This window comes from Cheilinus undulatus, linkage group 12 (genome assembly GCF_018320785.1).
Source record: "Cheilinus undulatus linkage group 12, ASM1832078v1, whole genome shotgun sequence".
In the NCBI taxonomy this organism is placed as follows: Eukaryota; Metazoa; Chordata; class Actinopteri; order Labriformes; family Labridae; genus Cheilinus; species Cheilinus undulatus.
Window position 1 is genome coordinate 23,948,329 of NC_054876.1, and position 25,383 is coordinate 23,973,711.

Genomic DNA, 25,383 nt, shown 5'->3' on the forward strand with positions numbered 1-25,383 from the left:
AAGCATATAGCCATGGTGATATGCCCTGGTTCAAATCAAGCATCAGAATAGAGAAGAAAGGTGATTTGAGGGACTTGCCATGATTATGTGTGACAGATGGGCTACCCTGAGTATTCAAAATCTGCTGATCTAATGTTGATCTGCTTTACCATTTCTGGGGTTTACAGAGAATGGTCTGTGAGAAATTATTCAGTGAGCACAAGTCCTCTTGGCCTTACTGATAGCAGATGTCTGCCACAAGTAAGGCCCAAAGGACTTTTGGGGACTGTATAAGCTGATAGAGGTATATTTATTTATGAATTAGGCAGCAGTAACTTATATAACCACTTACTATAACTGAAGTATGTGAAAGAGCCATCTCTGAAAGCACAACTCATTGAACCTCAAAGCAGATGGACTAGACTGAGGACCACAGGTGCCAGTTCTGTCAGCTAAGAACAAGAAACTGAGGCTAAATGTCATGTGGGCTTCACAAATAGGACAATTAAAGATTGAAAAAAACATTTTCTGGTTCTTACAATTTTCAGTTTCTGCTGAGGCCTTCAGATGGTAGGGTCAGAATTTGGCATAACACTATGAAAGCATGACAGCTCATCAACAACCGTGCCACGTCCAAAGTCCCTTAAACTGCCACTCTTCTCCAATCTGATGCTCAGTTTGAACTTAAGCATGATCATCTTGACCTTGTTGGCATCCCTAAATGCATTGGCGCTTGCCATGTGATAAAATATTAGAAATAGCAATAATGAGCAGTTGAACATGTACACCTAATGATGTGGTCAGTGAGCATATGTTTTTTATCTCTAAGTGGAGGAGACCAAACCAGAGTACTGGAACAGTGAGGCCAATTCCTCTATTTTTACTGTAGGCTAGAAACATTTGGGTTTGACATCAAAGGATAAATATGAGACAAGAGATCAGCATTTCAGCTTTTATTTCCAGGTATTTACATCTGGATCTGAGACATTATTTGTAATTGAACACCAATTTTTTAGGTAAGCAAAAGTATTGGAACAAATAAACTTTTCAGATAGACATTCTTCTTCTGAGATGCTTTTCCAGGCTTTCACAGCAATCTCTTTGAGTTGTTGTTTGTTTTGGGGGGATTACTTTCTTCCTCTTAAGCAGGTTAAATGCTCCTGTATAGGATTTAAGACTGGATATTGACTTGGCCAGTCTAAAATCTTCCATTTCTTGCCCCTGATGAACTCCTTTGTTGTTTTGGAAGTGTGTTTTGGGTCATTACCTCGCTGCATGATGAGATCAGTTTGGTTGCATCTTTCCTTAAATTGGCAGACAAAATGTTTCTGTAGACATCTGAGTTCATTTTGCTGCTACCATCATGTGTTACATCATCAATGAAGATTGTTGAGCCTGGCCCAGAAGAAGCCATGCAAGCCCAAGCCATAACATTACCTCCATTGTGTTTCACAGATGAGCTTGTATGTTTGTGATCATGAGCAGATCCTTTCTTTCTCCAAACTTTAGCCTTTCCATCACTTTGGTAAAGGTTCATCTTTGTCTCATTATTCCATAAAACTTTGTCCCAGAATTTTAGAGGCTCATATCAGTACTTTTTGGCCTCCCTGTTCTTCTTGCTAATGAAAGGTTTGCATCTTCTGGTGAAGCCTCAATGTTTCTGTCACAATGCGGCTGTAAACAGCTGCTGTTTTCCTTGGTCTACCTGTTTGACGTCTGTTACTAAGTACACCGGTGGTTTTTTTCTTCTTCATGACTTTCCACATGGAGGACTGGCTATGGCCAATGTTTGTGCAATGGCTCTAATTGGTTTTTCATCTTCTCTCAGCTTCACAATCAATCGCTTGTTTTTCACCCATAGACAGCTCTCTGGTTCTCATGTTGGTTACACCTCTAACTATAAATGCTGTCTGCACAGGCAAAACCTAAATCTGGAACTGAGCGTAGACATTCAGCGTTATTTATTGTTTGAATCATCAGTGTAGTAGGACACACCTGGGCAACAAAACACACCTGTCAGTCAGATGTTCCAATACTTTTGCTCACATGAAGAATGGGTGGATTCAAGCAAAAGGTGCTATCTTCTAAGTGATGTATCAGATCCAGATGTAAACACCTGGAAATAAAAGCTGAAATGTTGATCTATTGACTCATATTCATCTTTTAATGTAAACCCAAATGTTTTCAGTCTACAGCAAAAATAAAGGAAATGGCCTCACTGTTTTAATAGTTTTTCTTTAGCAGGGTGTATGAACATTGAATTGACACTCCTGAGGTGAGTGCATGTTTGAGTTTGTTGTTTTGTACCTGCTAGACGTGTATATAACCAATCATTTCCAAAAGATTGTTTACAGTCTGTAAAAATTCAGATTATGTCAAAGTTGTCTGCCAAGCAGCCCTGCCTGTGTTATCAAAGGCAGGATGTCTGTAGTGCTAAATTGACTTGATAGTGTGACAGTGAACAAGGCCTCCTGACAGATACTCACCATCACATGTGGCTTGTAGATAAAGAAACACAGAGTGGCCAAAGATAAACAGGGCTTACACGGTAACCGTCAGAAAATGATAAAATGATGTTGACACAGACGCTCCAATGGCACCAACATAATTAGAGACTCAGCAACAGTACTGTTTTTTACAGTAGCGCCATGTATGCCTTTAATAAGAGTTTATTTCTTTTATTGTCTGTTCATATTTGAGCATATGTAATATGATCTCTTGTCAGCTGGGGAATAAAACCATTGTTTGCTCAATAGCAAAGCACCAATTTAATGTTGTCCAATTGTAGCCTGTGTAAAACCACCATTGTTACTGAGCTCAGTGCTACATGGTATTATGTCTGTTTTAGATCACACTTTCTTCCCTACTGTTTTTCCTTCTCATCCTCTACCCTCCCTATGAGTATGCCAGGTTATTTGAGACACCACTCCTGACCCCCTAACACACATACCAAACAAACACATGTACAGACACCACCCTGACTCCTCATCACTGACAAACTAAAACTCCAGACCACATTCAGTGGTCATCTATAGATATTCTAAAGAAGAAGTCAGCTATGATATATAGCGCTGTTAAACAGTGCTGGTGTTTTTTTTTTTTTGTGGCCTGTGTTTGCTAGCCTCTTGTGAGGGGGGTTCCTACTTCCTGTTAAGAGGCGCGCCTCACATTCAGAGGGTCAAAGCTTCCAGTTTCACTTCCTGTCCAGATGAGGACTGAGAAAAAAACAATGGGACACATGTTTATTATGAGTTCAGGCGCACATACTTCAAAATGAGCATACATCCACCCACAATGAACACTGAATTTTGCATCTAGTTAGACAAACACCTTAACACCACTTACACACACTTCAATTCAGCTTTTATCTTTGGCTTAGAGGCAATATTGTTCAGTGCTGACAGTCATAAGACCCTCTATTAGACCTTGTGTTTCTTTCTTTTCTTGTTTTAGTATCTGTCTTTATTGGTGCGTTCAACAGCAGCTTAGTTTTATCAAACCTCTTGTGTACTTTGTTGGTTCTAGGTTGTTTTTAATCGGCAAATTCTTCTTCCACATAATATTTACTGCTTTCACTGACAGTCCTCACCACTATCAAAACAATCTCTCCATGACATGGAAAGGAAGGATAGAAACAAAATCAAGTGTTGAAAAGCAACAGCAGCTGCAATATAAAGCAATGAGCCCAATCCTTTCTCTATAGGTTGGCCAAAATGTGCACTTGAAGAAGAAAAAAAACACACCGCCAGTGATAGTTCTAAGATATGAGGACATCTCTGGACTTTTTAAGGGGCTCAGACTGTTTTTTTAGGTTAACAACTCTTTTTAGCAAACAGGTATCCAACATCCCTCTTCTCTTTTGTCCTTGTGTCATCTAGCTCCACATGTGTTTGTGTCTTTCTGCTGTAGAGAAAGCCACATTTTCTGAAAAACAGCTTTCCAGATGTGTAATGCCCTTTTAATGAGCATTAGTACCTTTTATTTTCTGCGTGACATGATGTCACTCTGTGTTTTGAGTCACGTTTCTGTGTTTCCATAGGCAACCAGATAAGCTAAGGGTGGTGTGGACCAGGAGGAACAGACGTATGTGCTCCAAGGTGAATCCCCTCTCAAACCACAAACTTACAGACACACAAACAGAAGCACGCCCACAGTCTGATCACACTGTTTGTCCTGCAGCTCCACAGCTGGCAGCCTGGAATCAAAAACCCATACAGAGGCATGGTGGTGTGGCCCGTCCCTGAGAACATCGACATCTCCGTTACGCTTTTCAAGGTAGAAGACTGGAACACACTTTTTACACTCTACAGACAAAAAGAAGAAAAACAACACACAAAGAGAAGGAATATAACAGACTCATAATCTTATTACAGAACCTTGAGTGTTTTTTTTTATCAATATGAAGATATTCTAACATGTTCAATCACACTCTACAACCAACAACCAGAAACATGTAGTTTTGATTTGTTATAATGTTCTTTGGGCATTTTCAGTACATGTCACCTGAATGATCTATTTTCTTTATGTTTGGTTGTTGAGGTGCTCCTCTTGAATTGGATTTCTGAACTGTTGTTACAAGTGTGCTCTGTTTACTACATAAAGGCATAAACAGTTGCAAATAAGAAGAAAACAATAAAATTGGTCTCAACCGCTCTGACTGAAAAAATGTATTTAATAATTAACAGGTGTGGCCAAATACTTTTGTCCATATATTATATCTACCAGTGTATAATATAAAATCAATGTGCAGTATATATAGATATGAGAGTGGATAATAATGGTAAATATGAATAATATCACAGTCATCAGATAGAAAGTACATCATGATTGTGACAGAAAGTTTTACAGTCAGGTGACAAACTTTCATGCGTTCATTATCAAATACAACTTTTAAATGGCTCATACTGCAGACACCAAGCACCAACCTCTTGTGTCAAAAAAGAAGCCAAAGTGAGGGGCAAGTAGATAAAAAAGTCAATTTGAGGCTGGCTGAAAAGGCAAAAGGATCTCCTAAACTTAGAAATCATTTTTTACACAGAAATACTAACAAGTTAACAGTCAGTTACAAAAAGATACGGACTGAAAAGATCATTTCCTCATTCATAAAAACCTGATTTTTTTCAATTTCAACATTTGGATTTATTTATCATAAATATGCATTATAAGGGTTGTGGCTGAGTTGATGGACAGGTGAGTGTGTTTTAGTGTTTGCCAGCAGGTTTCAGGCTCGTCCCTGCTCCACCTCTTGCTTGTCGCTAGACTGATCAAAACTTAGGTGTGGACACAATTTCCAATAAGTGGTCAGCATCATTTAGTTTCATAATGCCTCTTTAGAAACTCATGGATGTCATCACAGAAACTCAACCATCAGGCAGGCTGATGAACCTCAATATAAAGTGTGTAATAAGGATAATTGTTGTTTCTACTCCCTCTTCAGGAGGTCAATGCAGATGAGTTTGAGGACAAAGAGTGGACCTTCGTCATTGAGGGGGTAAGTCTCTTGAGTACTTGTCCAACTATTTCCCGTGACAATCTTGTCCTAGTTTTTATGTTGCCTTTCTGAATTGATTATTGTGCTTGACATGGAACACTTTATGTATTTATGCTTTGAACCAGCAGTCCTCTGCTGGTTCAGCCTCAGGACCCACAACCTTCTCACTAAATGAGAAACAGCAATCCAAATTTCTGATATTTTTCAACATATCAGATGTATTTTATAAAACATACTCAGTTTGTTTCACAGAAAGTACAAAATATGAAGAAAACAAAGAGACATTGCTAGACAAGTATGCTTTTAAGAGTTTTATAGGCTTTTTGGTTCAGGCACAGTGCACTGAAAAGGATACCTCTGCAGTGTTGTACTTTTTTGAATGCAGGATTGAGCTATTATCCAGAATTTCTAATATGTGGTATACAACGATGGTTTGAAATGTTCACTACATAATGGTTTTACTTTCTGTTATTGAAAGGAAAATAAGGGCCATCGTAAGGTACTTGCATCTGCAGACATCAACCTGAAACGGTATGCGAGCCCAACGCCAACACAGACTGACCTGGAGCTGAAGCTGAAGCCGCTGTCCGTCAAAGTGGTTGAGGCTTCACTCAAGCTGTCTCTTTCCTGTGTGTTTGTTCGTGAGGGCAAGGCCACGTGAGTTATTTGACCTTTTTGCCACAATTTAATGATGCTACTACTATATGTTCAGTGATTGCAGTGTGGTTGTCTTTCTTTTCAAAATAAAAGCTGTCAGGCTTTTTCCTGTAAATGTAACATCACCAACATTGTGATGTCTGTCTTTAACACATAGAGATAAACTTGAGTGTCTTCTGTGTTTATGGGCAGTTTTGTTAGGAATTAAATTTTTGTCTTTTTGGCCTTGTTCATCAGTGATGAAGACATGCAGAGTCTTGCCAGCCTGATGAGCGTCAAACCAACAGATATCGGCAACTTGGACGACTTCAACGAGAGCGATGAAGAGGAGGACAAAAAGTCTGTCACTGCTGCAGGTGGGTTACTTATGGACACTTCTACTGATCTTGACTATAAATTACTTCTTATTTCATCACACATTTCCTCTTTCTTTACCTTCCCTCCAACCTCCTTTGCTTCACCTGCTCTGCTCCTTTCTCTTTTCTGGCTGCTGCAGTAGTTCCTCACACTCTCGTTCGTCCAAATCGACCCGCTCCTCCTCCTCCTGACAAGAGGAGCTCCATAGGAGCTACTTTATCAGCCTCAGGTAGCTTCCTTCTTCTTGCACTGAACTTCACTCGCTCTTTCTGTTTGTTTGTCCTGCCTCAGTAGGAGGTGTGGCAGAGACGTTAGTTTATATAACACTATTTCACACTCTTGTGCTATTTGTTCTGCATACCACATATTTCTCATCTAGACATTAAACACTACTGAGTCTCATGTGATCACAGACTAATGCTAAAATGTACTAAAGTCTGACACAGGAAAAGCTGGCACAAACTTTAATACATGAAACACAGGTATCATTGTCTTTAAGGGACACAATGTTTAAACATTAGAAATAAAAATTTGTGACAGAAGCACAAATTACTGTCAATCTTACATCAGTCATCTTGTCTCCAATTATTCTTTTTTGACTCAATAATTTAGCTTATTATTAGAAGATATTCTTAAATAGTATTACTGCATTTACTGAAGATTTTTGCAGTATCTCAGTTCACAATAAAGTACAAAAATATTCTCAATAGAAAATATATTATAACACATATAGTCATGCAGATTTGCCCTCTTCCTGCTGTTGTGCATGTTGTCAGATTTAAAACATTTATTAATTAATTTGTGAGGACTGAGCATTGTTTTGGTGTCATTTGTTCAGAAGATTTAAATGATAAAACTTGAGTTTTAAATTGACCTGTTGATTTTGAATTTATGATCAGAAACATGTAAAAAAAAAAATGAACCCAGACTGATCATATGACCTCACACATCACCAACCATAAAACTGTGCACATCAGTTTTGTTAATGTGATGAAAATCTTCATAACTACATAATTCTAAAAAGATACCCTAAAAAGGTTAAATGTGAAAAAAATCAGCTTGAAAAAAGTGGTGAAAAGTGATTATAGAGTAGCAAAAATTGGTTCAAAGAAAAAAGATTGGGATTAAAGGGTCAACAATGGCCTATAAAGTGGCAAAAAGTAGCAGAAAAGAAAGTGGTGAAAAGTGGTTAAAGAATGGGAAAAATTAGTAAAAGCTGGCAATCAGTTCCGAGAAGCAAAAGTTGGATTGAAGTGGGTTAAGAAAGGCAAAAAGGGGCAGGAAAATGGTTAAAAGTGGTTAAATGAGTCAAAAATGGGTAAAAAAAGGGTCAAATTTCAACATCAGAACCCAATATTATCTTGACACACCTTCTGCTTTAAAATGAACTGTTTGTGAGGATGCTAGTACCAGTGCTACTGATCCAACACATATGCATTGATATCATAATTACATCACAATTGTGGAGGGCCTGCTCTCTGTTTCAGAGATCCAGGCAAGTCTGTGGGCAGGCCTGATGGCATGTCAGTGTTTACCATAGAATCACACTTTACTTGGGCCTTAGGGATGTTTCATCACCCTGCCTCATTCTGTAGGTTTATTTTTTGGGCTCTGTAGTTTGATAGTATTCATCAGCAGCATGTTGTAAAAAGACACTCAGATAACATCACTCGCCTTCTGAAATAAACAAAAGCAAATAAACAAAAACATCACCAAAACTTTGTTTTTTGAAGTTTTGAAATTTTGGAGGTTTGAAAATGTGTTCTTGGGCAGAATTTTATCATCCAAAAATAATATACAATAAAAAAATTGCATTTTCCATCACATCTCATCACAGTTCTATATCTTGTTTGTTTTACATAGTTAAATGTATCTTGATCAACCGTTCATCCTCATGAGGGTGGTACAATTTAGCAACATGGGGTCCAAACCGTAATCACATCTTAAGCATTTCATTTTCACCTCATGTCCTTTTTCTTCTGTCTTTTTCATTATTCCTGTTTTCATCCATCTTTTCATTCATTCATTCATTCAGCCTGTGGAGGTGATGGTGCTCCTGCTCTCCACTCTCGTCCCCCTCTCCCCATTGCTCCTCGTCCCTCACCCCGCCGCAGCAGACACTCCTTCGCCACCACTCCTGCCCAAACAGAGATCCAACCCTCCCCTGGCCCCTCTCCTCAGCCTTCACCTAGATCCAAGCATAAAAAATCTGCCCAGATCTCTCTGCCTGACGCTCCTCCTTCCTCTGAGCCACTTCCTCATCCTCCAAGCGCTGAGGTCACAGCAGATACTCCCTCCTCTGTCCAGCCTCCCTCTGATGTTGCTCCTATAAATCCTCCATCCCCCAAATCCTCCAAGACTTCTTCTCCCCAAAATGTTTCATCTTCCTTTGATCTATCATTTCCAAAATCTGAATCTGTGATTACTTATTTCGCAACGCCCTCCGTTCCTGATACTACATCCTCTTCTCAACTCTCCTCTGAAACCACCCTCACCTCATCTCCTCTCAAACCCTCTTCTCCTTCATCATCATCACTGGAGAATATCATAGCACCATCCACCACATCTCCCCAGAAGGCCTCTCTCACTGTAACCACTTCTGTGATCAATAAGACCATCCTCACTGCCCCTCAGCCTCCCCCATCCAAACCCACCCTCACCTCTGAGCCTCCATCAGCCCCCCCTCAACTCACCCGGACCCTCTCTCAGCCCCCGTCTCTGCCCAAAATCTTCCAGTCAGGCTCAGGAAAAGGTATCAACAGGCTGCTGCATGCTGCATGCTTTCCTCTAAATGATTCCCCATTTGTCATGTTTGATCCTGTTTTCCACATGATTAAGCATCACATTCATGTCACTTTACATGGTCTAATATAGAATTTACTAAACTATTTGTGCATGGTATCTGGTGTGTTTTCAGGAGATATAATCATGATCTTGAGGTCATGGATAGAACATGTGAATGCTGGGTCAAAAACAAGCTCGACGGAAAGTTGAGTGGCGATCTGAGATGTTATTTTTGACTCTTGTTTTATTGAAATAGACCCAAATTTCTTGTGAATTAAGCCAGTGTGTTCTCAGGTCCAGAAGGCAGAGGAACCATCACTTGAATTTTTATTTTAAGATTTTGTCTTTCATTATGATGCGTTCGTACAAAAGCTCGACCATGCTCCCATTATCAGTTTGATTTTTAAGTCATAATAAAACCATGTAACACAACACAATAACTTAACTTCAGTCAGGACCACTTTGTTAAGAAACATACATGATTTCTGGAAGTAAATATTTTTCTTAATTAGCAGTTATTAATTTGGACTTATATATATTTGGTGGTGTGGCTGTTCTGGGATCCCCCTGCCCTTCCACATGCCCATGTGGAAAGTATCAAGCAGGAACAGCACACTTTTCTACCTTTCCTGTGCCTACAAGGAAGGCCTGAAGCAGGGAGAGAAGCAGCAAAAATTCAGAGCAGAGTAGGCAATAATGACAACAGAATGATACTGATGAAGTCAGAAGCAGAATAAAAGTGGCGCTGGGGTGGAGGAGGGTTACAAAAAGCAACTTGTAGAAGAAGCAGCAAAACGTAGCCAGACTAGAGCAGTGTAAATACGACAGCATGAGTGTTATTATCCAATAGCGTGCTTACAGCAAATCAGCTGGCCATCAGCTGATGAGGGCTTATGTGAGATCAGCTGATCTCAATTATTTGGCAGTGACCTGGTGGCCTGGCTGAACCTATGCTGGATGCTTGATTTTACCCATATATAGAAAAAACATATTACATATAAAACTGATGGATGTATTTAAATATTTAAATTCTGAAGAAGTGGCAATAAAAAACGCTTTTAAAATGTTAAACATTAAAACATTAGGGTGTGATTGTCCATCTTAATAATATTGCAGTTATAGTTTTACATTGACTGACTGTAAAAATTATTGGAATATAATTATCATTTTGCAGCTGTATGTCACATCTGTGCTGAGACTACCACAGAAATATTTGCCTCTGACAGATCTGAAGATCGCTTTTCTGGTTTAATAAAACTATAAAAAGCTTTGTATAAAATTTGAATACCTCTTTTACGCTCTGCCACTAGCTGGTAATAAAATGCTTTTTCCTTTTTCACTTCTCTTCCTGCCCTTCTCTCTTCTTCTCAGTTCCTGTTTCTCTTCAGCGACGCCCACCAGAGGTTCAGGTTGCAGATGATCTTATATCAGTTTCTGGTTTGTTTCCCCTTTGTCTGTCTAGACTCAAAAAAGAAGCTGATTTAATTTTGATGTTCTTGTCAAATATTCTACCTCTTTATTTCTTCTATTCACTCTTCTATCTTCTCTCTAACAGGCCGTCCTCACATGTTCAGGCCTCAGATTGTCAAGTCAATTGCTCGCCCTTCCTCCCCCTCTCCTTTTTCCCCTGATGCTCCTCCTCTTGCATCAGCCCCTCCTCTTCCTAAATCTCACCCATCCATCTCAGAGCCAGGTAACAAACTCTTGTACTCTCCCTGTACAGTATGAATCTAAAACTCTCTCTTTTGTTGCTTTTATTTCTTAATTTTAGCTTTCACTTCTCCCTTTACTTCTTTTGTCCTCTGTCCTTCCTTTCCACTGTCCTCAGGTGTTCAGGGGGTGTGGCTAACATCTAGTGACATCACACCTGTCCCTCTGTTGAGCAGCCCTGACCTGGATGCCCTCTGTGACCCTGTGACTCCAGTCCTGTCTGCCTCTCTCCCACTCTCCTCATCCTCTTGTTCTTCCTCTGCTCCCTCTACCACCATTTTATTCTCCTCTCCTCATGCGCAGCTCTCCGTTTCTCCTTCTGCTCTCCCTGCTCAGATCAGCACCTGTCGGTCAGGTATACATGCCGACTAATCGTATGACCCCATGCCAGGGTCAAACACAAAAGATGTGTGAAAATGTCTCAGTCTTATCCTGATAGCAGTGAAAGCAGTATAACATTCTGACCATACTTTGGATTTCTGTAGGTCCAAAGTTCCCTCTCATCCAAGAAGACAATGAAACACCACTGAGCCAAGACGAGACGTCTCCTCCAATTAACCAGGCACCAGGAAATCTCACAACATCCAACAACCCTGCCAGACCAGCTCAGGACTCAAAGGCAGCCATCACAGAAAACAAAGCAGAACCTGCAAAAACCAGGTGAGGTAACATGAGTGTGTATATTTAGATGGCTTGGCTTTGATGCTGAGAGATATGTTTGGCTTTGAATTGCCTTGTGGTGAGAAAATACGTCTGCAGACTAAAGAGACGTAAAGGGTCCTGATGACTGGTGGGAAGCTTGAGTATTGATTCAGTGAACCATGAAAGTAGGGAAAGGTTAGAAAATAAGACGGTTGTCAGATAAGATAACAGTCATTTTAAAGAATCCTCCTCTTGTTCTGGTGTTTTCTTAAGAGGAAAAATACAGTAGGTCTTTGTGCTTGCTATTGCATGCTTGCATAAAGGGGAAAAAGCTGCTTTCCAGCTTGTTAGACTTGACTGTGGTGAAGACTCTCTAAGTGTCTGCTGGAAGGGGGAGAAGAATAGTTTTCTCACACTGCCAAAAGGATAAATATTACGCTCAAACCAGTACACAGTTTGCAAAGAACAGCATATAAACCGTAAACAGACAGGGGCTAGAGCCGGCCAGGCTCAAAAAGTTAAGAAAATCTACCAAACAGCACCTAACCTTACAAAAGCTCCTGTGAAGAAGTGTTGGTGTTGAATTTGGTGCCCCCTGTGGGCATAGTAGTGTGTTTTCTCTCTTTTCTTGTACATGTTTAAATTGTATTTTTTTTTTACATTCAGATAGAACAGATAGATTCTGTTAATCACTTTGACCCTTACCTTGCATCATTCATTTAAAATTAAGTCATTATTTCCTTCCACACACTTTCCTTACCAGTAAAAAAAAAAAAAACTAGACATGTGTGATATCAGATTTTTGCTCATGCCTGATATGCTAATATCAGACATGTAAATGTGTAAATGTGGTTCAGACCTAAAACAATCATCTTTAAACAAATATAAATGTTGAAGGAACGAAGAGGAACAAATAAAAAGCCCTCAGATGATGTAGGTCTGTTGGTCCAGCCTAAAACACCACACACTTATTCAAACATACAGCTGATATTTACAGAAAATACTGGCTGAATATCGACTGATGTGTTACTAACTTCTTAATGATATCTATCCGCTAAAACTGATGTCATTTTAACACCTACAAAAACTCTTCACGGGAGCTTTAATTTATGTATAACTGTATAATTTAGTTGTTTGGGTCGTGAAAAATGCTCCACAAAGTCACTGTTGCTAAGGAGAGTTGGCCATCAGTATTAGCTGACCCATCCATATACCTCCATACCCATTTATACGCCATTTAAAAGCAGTGGAAGCAAATAAGGGTTAACGTCAACATCCGACTGCACGACCCTCTGATTGTGGGACAACCGTCTCTTTCTACTGAGCCACAGTTGCTCAGTGGAGTTTTCCTTGCTTAGCACACAAACTGGAAACAGTCATGAAAAATACCTGACTTGCACTGATACCCTTTAACCCCCCTTCAAAGCTCAGTCAGCTCATTATATCTTGGTAATTTTGGCCATACAAAAATAAATGGCTTGGAAGTCACTGCACCTTAGAAAGAAATGGTTACACACTTAACAGAACAAACAAGATATAAAATGTTAGGCACTGGCAGGTTGTTACTGTACAGAATAACTCTGTACCTCTGTTTCTTTATGCTGAGCTGAACAAATTGACTGCTTATCATAATTTTCTTCCCATTATACAACACAAGCAGCATCTTTCTTCTCCTTAAACTCTCGGTAAGAAAACAAAAAAACAGCAAATTTAACAGCATATCAGATTGTACTTCTAAATGAGAGATTAAATCACTATGTATATTTATCAAAAGAGACTACAACAATTAGAAGAAACATAAGAGGCATTTTTTATAGACAGACATTTAATGTGCTTTAAATTACCCACATCTTGCCCTCCCAAGTGTTCACTGTGGCAAAAGTGCTATAAGTTGTTTCGATACTTGTTGATCTCCACTTGCTTGCAGTCTCTTTGGCTTCCCTGGTGTTCGTGCTTCCTTGGTACTCACAGTTGCAGTGTTTTTCATCCTACATCCCGGTGAACTGATCTCCCAACGCATGACTGTCATCACCAGGTTTCTAGTTGTGCTCTGTGTCCTGCCTGTTTTCCCTCCCTAACCATCTCCTGCTCGGTCTGCGTCGTGAAATCTACTCATCCCTGCCTTACCTCCTCAATATTTCTGTTCCCCAGTCCTGCGCAGTCCTGCTCAGAGCTGATAATAGCCCCACCACCTCCATGGCCTTTCTCCTGCTGTGAGAGCTCTGCCCCTCAGCAGCCCTCCACCAATGTGGTGGCAGCTTTTATCACACCTAAGCAGCCAAACGCTCAAGAGGGCACTGATCTTAAAAAGCCAGCCAATGAGATAAAAAGTGTTGTTAGCACTTTTAAGAGCAAAAAGCCGCCTCTGGCAGAGCCTGAACCTGACTTTGACGACATCATCTTTGAGTCGCTTAACCAGAGACAAGATTCAGGAGGCTTGTTTCTGGAGGAGGATGACTCTAAGCGGGATACTATCAAAAGGTGTCCTGCAGGGTGAGTATCTAGATTCACAGATAAAAAAAAAGATATAGAGAAGGGAAAAGAGTGTGAATTTGTTGTGTCAGCAATTAAAAAAACACAAATACACAAAGACAAACTGGGATTTAAGAAATATTGTTTATCTGTTCTGCAGTCTGGAACAGAAAACCAGAGAAAAAACATCACTGACAGAGAAGTTAGAAGGAGCAACAACGAAAGAGGAGGAGATGGCAGCAGAGAAGGAAAAACAGGGGGACGAAAGAAGGAGGAGGGAGGAAGAGGAGCAGAAATTATTGCAACTGAAGCAGGAAGAGAGGAGAAAACATGAAGAAGAAAAGAAGAGACTGCTAGAGGAAGAGAAGAGGAAATTCTTACAGGAGGAGGAGGAGGCCAAAAAGGAGATGGAGAGGAGGAAACGAGAGGAGGAGAGACTCCTGAAGGAAAGGAGAGAAAGACAGGAGAAAATGAGGCAGGAGGAGGAGGAAAAGAGGAAGCGAGAGGAGGAAGAGAGGAGGAAAAAAGAGGAGCAGAGGAGACTCCAGGAGGCTGAGGCGGAGAGAGAAAGACTCAAAAGGGAGGAGGAAAGGAGAGTCGAAAGGGAGAACTTTATGAGGAAAATGAAGGAGGAAGAGGAGAAAAGGATGGAGGAGAAGAGAGTGTTTGAAGAGCAGAAGAAGAGAAGAGAGGAGGAGGAAGAAAGCAGGAAGATGGAGGAGAAACGGATGGAGGAGGAAAGACAGCGGGAGCAGAAGAAAATGAGAGAAGAGATGGAGAAAAGAAAGAAGGAGGAGGAGAGGAAGAAAAAAGAGGCAGAGGTGGAGATGAGGAGGAGAGAGGAAGAGGAGGCGAGAGTAAAAGAGGAGACAGCGAGAATGGAGGCAGAGAAGGAGAAGAAGAGGGATGAAGAGGAGAGAAAGAAAAAAGAGGAAGAACAGAGGAGGATAATGGAGGAGGAGCGAAAGAAAATGGAGGCAGAGAGGGAGAAAAAGAAGAGGGAGGAGGAGGAGAGAATGAAAAGAGAGGAAGAAAAGAAGAGGAGGATAATGGAGGAGGAGATGAGGGAGAAAGAGGAAGAGAGAAAGAAAATAGAGGCTGAGAAAGAGCAAAAGAAGAGGGAGAAGGAAGAGGAGGAAAAGAAACTTAAGGAAGCAGAGAGGAGGAAGAGGGAAGAAGAGGAAATGCAGAGAGCACTTAGGGAGGAGAGGGAGAGAGAGGAGAAAAGAATAAAAGAGGAGAGAGAGAGGACTGAGAGGAGAGAAAGGGAGGAAAGGAAAAGGTGTGAAGAGGAGGATCAGAGGAGGAAAGAGAAACTCTTGCAGGAGCAGAAAGAAAAGGAGAGGAAACTGAAGGCAGAAGAGGAAAAACAGAGGCTACTGCAAGAGGAGCAGAAAAGGCAAGAGGAGGAAAGGAAACAGAGGGAGGAAAAGAGAAAGAGGGAAGAAGAGGAGAAGAGAAAAAAGGAGGAGAAAGCAGAGGCAGAAAGGAGACAAAAGGAGGAAGAAGACCGGAAGAAGAGAGAGGAGGAACAGAAGAAGATGCTCCAGCAGCAAGAGGAGTTAGAGAGAAAAAAGAAGAAAGAAGAGGAGGGCAGGAGACTCAGGGAAGAGGAGGAGAAGAGGAGGAAGGGGGCAGTTTTCCATCTGGGAGTCAACAAGTCAGATGAAGATAAGGAGATGATGAAAACTGTGATGGATGCACCTCCTCTAACACCTACTGCTCCTCAAACTCACTTTCCTGCTCCGCACCTCCCTCCTCCGGTCAAAACCAGTCCTACACCCCAGCAGCTGCACTCAAAAACTCTTGGCCAATCACAGCTACCCTCACAAATTCTCAGCCAATCACAAGAGAGAAGGAGGGCCCTTCAGTCTGATAACAAACTGAACTCTGCCACCAATGAGCGGTGAGTTACAGCAATGAAACAGAAAGAAATCAGTGTTGGTGGGTTTCTTTTTGTTTTCCTGGCTCAAATGTCTGCTTCCTGCTTTAGTATAAAGAAAATCTATCAATCATCAATCAGCCAATCAATAAATCAATCAGTAAATCAGTGTTATAAACGTTGCTTCACTTTGGACACTTTGGACTGGTGCTGGCATTGAAGCACCAGTCTTTGCTTTGTTACTGTGACCCTTTTCAAAGTTGTGTGAATATTTGGTTAATTATTTAACTCTGCTAATTGATGATCTGTTTGGTTGATGTGGGGAGTGTTAAAACTACTAAGCTTTTATTTTTGATGGATATCAAAAAGGAAAAGCAAAAACTCTTTGTTGCTCTGCTTATGTTGTTTATGCAGTTCATTCATTTAGAAATGTTACATGATGAATCCTGAGTAAAGCTCCTTTGCATGTCAGTTCAGTCCAATCCACTTCATAAAAAAACAAGAAAAGCTTATGAAAATGACAATACACTGCCTATAAACAGTATTCATTCTCTTGGATGTCAATGTAATTTGGCTTTAAAAACACATTACAAAAACCCCTTTAATGTCAGGGGTTCTTCACCAGTCAAAGCTTTATGGAAGAATAGTAAAGGGAAAGCCACTGTTGAGGAAAACTCATGTTAAATCTCAACTAGAGTTCACCAAAAGGCATGTGGGAGACACTTTGTTTGGTGGACACCAGACACTGAACGTCACCACGAACACACCATCCTCACTGTGAAGCACAGTGGTGGCAGCATCATGCTGTGGGGATGCTTCTCAGCAGCCAGCCCTGGAAGGCTTTTGTTAGAGGGTAAAATGAAAACAGCAAAATATAGGAAAATCCTGGAGGACAATCTTAATCAGTCTGCAAGGGAAGATTTATTTTCCAGCAAGACAATTATTTCACCTTCCATATTTTAATTGACATTACTTTGTAGAAATCTCTTTTCACACTGACATTAAAGAGTTTTTTTGGTCAATAAAGCCAAATTATATTGACCATGATTGATTTATAAGATTGATAAAATGGTTAAACACCAAAGGAGGTGAATAGTTGTGATAGGCACTGTAAATATGTCAAAGAAAAGCATAAAAAGCACATAAAAATGCTGTGAAGCTGTAAAAGCTCCTTATCCTCTTCCTTTATTTCTGCTGAACTGAAGTTTTGCTACTTGCTGCCTTATTTTCCTCTTTTCCTTATGTTTTTCTCTCTCTCTCTCCCCTTATTCCAGTCTGGGGCAGGCCTCTCTCTTAAAGGAAGGTTCATTGACGAATACTGTTGTCCCACTAAAGAAAGTATCTGCCACTTGTACTCACCCTGGCAGCCATTCAGACCTCAATGATCAGCCCTTTGCTCTGAACAAACCGGTCTCATTAGAGGTTGTGACTCTGGTGCCACCTCCTCAGAGGTTGTCTGATGCAGAGGTTCCTCTTTGGAAAGTACTAGAATGGAGAAATGGAACAAATACCCCTGAAAACACTCTAACAAAGGAGGGTGCAAAGCCTGTGTTCAGGGGGTAAGAATAGACGAGGGGCGTGTGTCTGTCTGCTTTTTTGCTTTGTGTTGATTTCTGAGCATCTGTGTGTCCACCTGCTTTGCTTATTGTTTGCTCCTTGATTATAGAGTCTAGTATAAACTTGAATGACCGTATTGTTAATATGCTTTTCATTTCTTTTAGCCCAAACAGGGAAGATTCTACTGATGTGGACTCCCCCAAAAGGCAGCAGCACCATGCAACAGCAATAAAAGACTCAGAAACACATGAGATAGTCTCACCTCCTGCTCAGCCTCATGCTCCATCAGCTAAAGAAGAGCCCAAAGAGCCTGAGGGACCCAGCTGGGATCCACCAACCTCAACTGAGGTTTCCCCCAAACCAGAGCAAGATCGTAAAGCTTTAGCGCTGGAGCCTCTCCTTCCTTCAAAGCCAGAGCCAGGGCCACAGCCGGAACAAATCCTCCACACGACAGGAAAACCACAAAAGGATGGAGACAATGCGGAGAAATTGGACCATGTTGTGGCCAGTGGTCAGGAGAGTTTGGTTGCCCAAAAAGAGGCAGAATATGAGGCAGAGAAGCAGCTGTGGGCAACAGTGGAGGAGACTACAGCGGAGACAGAAGGGATGGAAAGTAGTGAAAGCATTGAAGAGAAGGAGGAGAAGCAGGAGGAGGAGGGTGGTGTAACAGGGGGGTGAGTCAGTGACGGTTCCTCTGTAGCATGGCCTGACATGTTTGCAGACACACAAGCATACACTCCAACATATATAACTAACTAACTAACATTCAACTGTTTTGCTGCAGCCTAACTTGTCGCACTTAACTTCATCTGCAATCTTCATCTGAACCTGTCTGCTGTCAGACTCGTTTTAAAAGTGAATTATTCAGTTTAAGAGTTAATTTGTGTGTTTGATGGGGGTCTGTGTTTGTCTGTGTTGATGAATGTGATAGTGACCAGACATGTGCGCACACAGAGGCAGATGTCTGTGTTGCGGAGCAGCAGACGGAGGTGCCTGCTGGTTTCATGTCAGCAGTGGTTGGGGTTTTGTACAGAGGGTGAGTCTCTCTCCCTGCCTGCCTGTCTCTCTGATTTGTTAAAAGTATGAGGCATTTTTCTGCATACAAACAATTTATGTCAAGGAATATAAACTCATAATTACATTGATTTTTTTTAAAGTCAATGATCTGTCATGTACTCACCTATAGAATATGCATGATAATGTTGCAAAAAGGCATTACAAGCTAAACAAGATAATCTGAGCTAGTTATAATCATGAGTGGGACATTATTGTGTTACTGTGATATATTGCTCACCTGACTGATGTGAAACACCAATTTACTCTATTTATAATTTAATTAAAAAAACGCCCCACCTTTACAGATTTACCTGACAGGATGACTTGTGATGTAGCTATCTACTGGCTCCTCACAGTGTCAGTACAGTATACATATTGTAAGCATAGTGGAGAAACTCATTTTTTACTTTGCTCTCAATAAGTTTCTCTGTTGGAAGTGAATTACTCTATTTGATAGAGTTGCTGCATCTTTGTTAAGTTAGCTAATTCTTTTTTTGTTTCTTTATCTTACTTTTATTGGACCCAACTGCACTGAGAGCAGTGATCCTCAGCTAACAGCCCAGGGCCATATTAGGCCCTCCAAAGCTTCCCAGCAGCCGCCAAAGCACTATCAAATTCAGAAAACAAATGGGTTTGGGGGAATCTTTTAGGAGCTTGTCTGCAAAATGGCAGCACTATCAGGAATTACCATGCAGTTCTCATCCATTCCCTAAACACATGGCCTCAAATCAAAGATAACATAATGTACGAAAGAATAAAATATTAGCAAGGATTTCAAAGATTTTGGCTATAAACACTTTTGAAGAACATTTTCTATTCAATGTTTTATTAGGCAGAAGAAGTGACCTGTTAACAAAATATAATCTGTTTTCATATGAGAGAAAATCTTTGCATTATTAGAGTTGCGCCAAAAGAAGTGATGAAAAATAACATGCCAGTATCACCCCTAATATTCTCAATTGGTGCACTATATCAACACATTTTTAAATATTTTAGAGAGATATACAAAAATATTGGCAGCTTTCATTCTACCCATTTAAGTAATTTTAGTTTGTGTGTTGCTTGCTACATTTTTCATTACTCACTGCACAAAGTGCATGAAGCTTATGCTATTAAAAGCCTGTAGTTTAAATTGATATTTACCTACAGTGTAGATTGAACTCTGTGCATAACACCACCATTTACCTGTATGGTCACAGTCCTGGTCACAGCAGTCAATCAGGTGTTGCTTTGATGATTTACTTATAACCAAAAAGATAGCGGTCATCATCAGTTAGTCTTGTGCATATTTACTGGCGTGTTGTGTTACCTGCATGGCACCAGATGTCATAGTCTTGTTAGTGGTGATGCTAATGTCAGGTGTCTTTATTGTGTCTAAACAGTGGAAAGGAAATGTATAGGGTAGTTCTTCTCCACACAACATACGACAAGGTTTTCTCTGTGGACTTTGGACCAGCACCAAAACAAAGTCTGAGAGAAAGGAGCTACTTAATCAGTATGTGCAGTCTATGCCGAGCCTGCTGAGGTCAAACATGGGTGAGATCTGTCTCAGAGTTTCTATCCCGCATGTCTGTCCCTTCAGCTACGAGACAGTGGCCTCCATCCTGCAGACAGCTGGATCCACTGCAGACCCACCATCCCTCCATTTAAGTATTGAAGACGAGCACAAAGAAGAGGCAGAGGAGCCAGAGGACAGTCCTCTGTTTTCAGTGGACATTTCCCCACCCACCGACTTCTCTGACACCACAAAAACAGAGACAATTATCAAACAGACTGAACCAACTCAGAAACCAGAATGTGTACAGTCAGATGGTTTGAGTTGGGTGGCAAGCTTGAGACTGGCAGCCTCCGAGCAGGAGAGGGAGAGAGAGCAGGAGAGGGAGAGAAGGGAGAAAGAAAGGATAGAAAACATGAAGAGGGAGGAAGAAGAGAGGAGAAAAAGAGAAGAGGCAGAGAGGAAAGAGAGAGAAAGGGCCAAAAAAGAAAAAGAGAGACAGAGATTGGAAAAGGAGAGGGAAGAACTGCAGAGGAAAGAGAGAGAGAAAAGGGAGAGGGAAGAGGAGTTAGAGAGAAGGAGGCTAGAAAAGGAGAGAGAAGAGCTGCAGAGGAAGGAGAGAGAAAAGGTGGAGAAGGAAAATGAGGAGAGAAAGAGGTCGGAAGAAGAAAGAGAGGAGCATGAGAGGATGAGAAGGGAGAAGAGGGAAAGGGCAGAGGAAGAAGAGAAGCTGCGTATTGAGAGGGACAAGAAAGAAAATAAAGAAAGGTTGAGAATAATTGAAATGAAGGAGAAGAAAAAAATTGAGGAGGACAAGATTAGGCAAAGAAAAGATGATTGCAAAGGAGAGAAACGACAAGAAAATCCAGTGGTCAATTCTGATGTGATCAATAAATCAAAAGATTGGCCGCCTCTGAGGGAAGCAGAACTGGATGATATTGCAGATGATGAGAGGCTACAGAATGATGAGGAACAGTCTGATCCTAAATCAGTTCCATCAGGAGACCTGGATCCACAAACCAGGCTAGTTTCAATCAAACCTGCGGAGATCTTAGTTACTGATAAGAAAGCGCTGAATGATACCGTTCAGAGATCAGTTAAAAAAGGCAAGTCCAGCCTGGTGTCTGGTGCCATCCCTGTGTGGATGAGAGAGGAGGAGGATGAGGAGGTGGAATATGAGCGAGGTCATGAGGATCTTGGCTCCGTCTGGCTGGCTGAGCTGTACATGGAGGGGGAAACAGGGTGAGTAAGAGGAGTTAGGGGCTAAATAGCAATGGGTGGGGGGTGAGGTGAGTAACTGGGAAAGAGTTGGTCTCATTAGGAAGGTCTGCTTGGTGTCTTTTGTTGAGTAGAGGACCGTGCTTGTGCATTTTTTTATGTAATGTTACCTCCAATAACCAAGGATTCAACTCAAATACCTGCAGGGGAATGTAATTATCAATCATCCCTACCTTTCATTTACTTAGAGGTTTTCCTGCAGGTATTTACTTAGACAGTTGTGTGTTGGCATGTGAGTCATATGTCTCCCCAAACAACATCAGTACAGAGTTATTTGTGAAGAAAACTGGAATTTCCTTTTTAAATGGTTCTTTACCACCTTGCCTGCAGCGGTGACACTGAGCTCATTGAGGTAATCAAAGTACCGAAAGCCGGTCCTTTATACACAGTGTTCCTTCTCCTTTGGGTCATAACTCAATCTAATGTAAACATAGAAAGTCATTTTGAATTTCAGTATGACTTAATCCCTCCAAAGAGATTGTTTTCTCCATTGACTGTTATAAACACAGCTTAGACTACATGTAAGAGGAGATAATACCTTAAACACAGCTCTAGTTTGAGAATAAGCTCATTCTTATTTAATTAACTTTAGGCTCATTGTGATCCCTCAAAAGTATTTACACTAATCATGACTTAATTTCACAAAATGTTTATTAGATAAAATGATGACAGTTTGTACAATAGATCATACACAGGATAAAGATGGACTATGATCCCATCTCTTCCTGTTGTACAAAAGTGAAGCCAAAGTACTCCCAGTATGTGACACTGGTGATGTCATTTGGACATCCCTGTGTTGTAGAGTAGATTCTGTCACATTTATGAAGTCACACCCCAACCCACAGTTCAATGACTGTATTATTACCTCCGCCAAGGAGGTTATGTGATCGGGTGGGTTTGTTAGTTTGTTAGTTAGTTTGTTAGTTAGTTAGCAACATAACTCAAAAAGTTATGTTTTGATGAAATTTTCAGGAAATGTCAGAAATGGCATAAGGAAGAACTGATAAGATTTTGGGACTGATCCGGATCACCGTCTGGATCCAGGATTTTTTTAAAGGATTCTGTACTATTAGGGCAAATGGTGGAGGTCTGCGCTGTTACCACTTTACACCAGGAGATGGCTGACATGAGTAACTTCAATTTTAGCAGCATTTTTGGTGTGTTTCTATTCAAAGTTCTGGAGTTTATAGAGTTTAACAGACGCACGCCCGGTCAAGGAGACGTGTTGGAGTGTAACAGAGAGAACGACAGTGAATTGTAGCGAGAATACTCACAATGCTGGGAGGAATAGAGGAATATTCACCCTCTGCCATGACTTTCAGGCGTCCGGTGAGACCATGGGTGAGACTGTCAGTGCATCTGTTGGCACCCACAGGCAATGCTTCCACCATGATAGTCCACCTGTAGCAAAGCCAATGCTTTGCCTCACTGCATGTCCACTCCACTGGGGAGGGAGTAATCAGTGAATGCTGTGGTGGGGGGCACATGGGGACGGATCCAGAAATTTTTTTAAAGGATTCTTCACTGTAAGGAGATAGGGCTAGTGGTGGAGGTCTGTCTCCGAGTGCTTTTCTAGTTAGTAGTTATGTTTCCTCTCTGTGTTCCTCTCTAGTCTGCTAAAATCATTAAAGAACGCTGCAGGAGCATATGTCAGCAGAGCTGTCATGATGGTGAAACTAAACTTACAGAAAAATGATTTTTTGGACATAGATAAACATGATGAGAGCTGACTATGAGGATAGAAACAACTAGTGAGAAAGAAATATGGTGTGTTTTGTTTTTTTTCATTTGACCCATGTGGCATCTGTTAACATTTATAAGGGGTGGAGCTTATAACCTATTGTATACTGCTGCAAAACAGCAGAAAGAGCTCTAAAACTTTTGGCTTCCTTTTCTTTAGCCATCGTTTTGTCAGTATCTTTTCTACAGGCCGTGTCCCTGTTAAAGGGCTGCATTTTATGTAATGGGTATTTAAAAGTAAATTATATCACAGCAGTGTATCAAAGGCCCCTTACATTTTTAAGGCTCCTTCAAACGTGCATTTATTTATAATCAAAGTCAGACATAACAACATAACGAGTTGGCATACAGCACACAGTAACAGACTGGGCATAAGTTAATGAAATAACATTCAAAAAAAGGATGTATAATACAAAACAAAGTGAGCAGAGGGCTAAAAAGAGTCAGGTTTGTAATGAGGAAACAAAACATGTCTAGTTTTGTAAACCACCAAGGCTCCTTTAGTGTGAGCACATTTCAGTTTTTTTAGATCATTCATGGAAATGAAGTCCAATGGTCTGGGCTTTAGAAAACCAAATCTGTGGATGATTCAGACAACTTTATTGATCCTAAAAGGGAAATTCATTTTCAGCTCACCCATGTCCTCAAAACACAACATTTAACTGAAACACATTCACAGTGAACCTCAAGTCCAGGCAGTTAAAAAAGTCAGTTTAAATGACTGCTCTCAGAGTTTTGCAATCTGATGGCAGAATGGATAAAGACTTAGAGTAGGGCTGTCAAGATTAATTGAGTTAATTGTGATTAATGAAGTTCTGCAGTAGAGCACTATTTTTTTTTATCGCAATTAATCTCATGCTTTATTATCCTTTCCAGCACACTTAGGTTAAGGCACATCAGCTTATTCTTACAGTCACAGTGATGTAAGTCCACCACTTTATCTTAACGTCTCATTTTACTTTATAAACATCACAGACAGCTCAATGAACAAGTCAGAAGTCATCTGAACCTTTTTAACGTTCTCTTAATTCATTTTTAGCCCATAACAAATCCTTTTTCTTTGGTTAAGATTGTGTTATAATATTGGATCTACTACTTTTAAAAGCAGCAAAAGAAGTCAATTACCCTTAGTTTAAGACCGTAGACGAAGCCAAAATGGTTTGAAATGCAAAATAGAGGACTTTTTAAATGTGATACAAAGGGTGTGATTAATCACCATTAACTACAGAAATTCTTTGATTAATTACGATTAAAAATGACAAACTTTTTACAGCCCTAATTTAGAGTAATCATTAGTTTTACTAAGAGTTACCTAGTAACAATGACCTGAAGGCATTAGCCAAATTAGCCAAAATGTAATGAGGTCAGCTATAATGTTCTTTGCCTTCTTTTTAACTGAATCTCACAGAGGGATATACAAGTCTATTTGCCTGACCCAGATGATCTTGGAGCAGACCCTAATAATGTTATTCAGGTTTATTTTCACTGCAACATAATGTTCTTGATGGATTTTCTCCTTCTCTGACCAGTGATTTTCTCATTCTGTTTTTGTGAAGCAATATCTCATGGCTGCCTGGAGGGTATTATTTTTAATTTTACTACAACATCCATTTTAGACTGAAGGATTGACACTGAGATCACTTTGACCTTCATATCCGTTCCATTTTGTTATATTTCATTATATAGGATCAGTTAGTGGACAACCTTCCCACACTAATGAATGCTGATTCCAACAAATCCGTAAATTAAAGCATAGTGAACAGTTTTCATAGAGGAAACTACAACCTGCCTAAAGCCTCACCTGTATGGCTCTTTCCAGTGTCACTGTTGCAATCTTTCTCCTTTTTTACTTTCTGTTTCTGAATGAATGAATGTATTTTAATGCTCACTGGATTATATTCAGCATGTGTTAAATTGGTGTCTTGCTCTGAGTGATTTACATATTTTTATGCCTCTAGCATGTCTGGTTTGTTTTATTCTCACTAGCCAGACCTCTGTCCTGACACACTTGTTGAAGTCCTGGGAAACTCTTGTCCAAATAATGTGGATGTCGAGACCTTTGGCAAGCTTGACACAGCAGTGATCTTAGCCAAATTAGGGAAAAATGCTTGTGGAGAGTTAGTCGTTTTTTTCACTATTTGTGCTTTTCATGCTTGAATCTGGTGACCTTAACAAGATGGAGATCTGGCTGTGATGAGTGTTGGTGTGCTGTCACAGGTGAATAGAGCATGATGAGGACATTGTGGTGGATCATGGCAGTTTTTTCAAAAGCATGTCAGCCTT

General features: G+C 40.5%; 1 protein-coding gene across 6 annotated transcripts in view; it reads left to right on the forward strand.

The window, feature by feature from the left end:
- ehbp1l1b (EH domain binding protein 1-like 1b) overlaps positions 1 to 25,383 on the forward strand; it is a 40,904-nt gene that overhangs the window by 4,438 nt on the left and 11,083 nt on the right. For 4 of the 6 annotated variants that reach the window (XM_041800830.1, XM_041800831.1, XM_041800832.1 and 1 more), the window contains exons 2-13: positions 4,019 to 4,076; positions 4,159 to 4,254; positions 5,417 to 5,470; positions 5,949 to 6,127; positions 6,365 to 6,483; positions 6,624 to 6,713; positions 8,520 to 9,236; positions 10,640 to 10,705; positions 10,824 to 10,961; positions 11,097 to 11,333; positions 11,464 to 11,638; positions 17,696 to 18,205. In XM_041800830.1, coding sequence (XP_041656764.1) covers positions 4,019 to 4,076; positions 4,159 to 4,254; positions 5,417 to 5,470; positions 5,949 to 6,127; positions 6,365 to 6,483; positions 6,624 to 6,713; positions 8,520 to 9,236; positions 10,640 to 10,705; positions 10,824 to 10,961; positions 11,097 to 11,333; positions 11,464 to 11,638; positions 17,696 to 18,205 — 2,439 coding nt within the window. The remainder of the gene's footprint in view (positions 1 to 4,018; positions 4,077 to 4,158; positions 4,255 to 5,416; positions 5,471 to 5,948; positions 6,128 to 6,364; positions 6,484 to 6,623; positions 6,714 to 8,519; positions 9,237 to 10,639; positions 10,706 to 10,823; positions 10,962 to 11,096; positions 11,334 to 11,463; positions 11,639 to 17,695; positions 18,206 to 25,383) is intronic. The other 2 variants (XM_041800835.1, XM_041800836.1) reach the window with 2 other exon arrangements.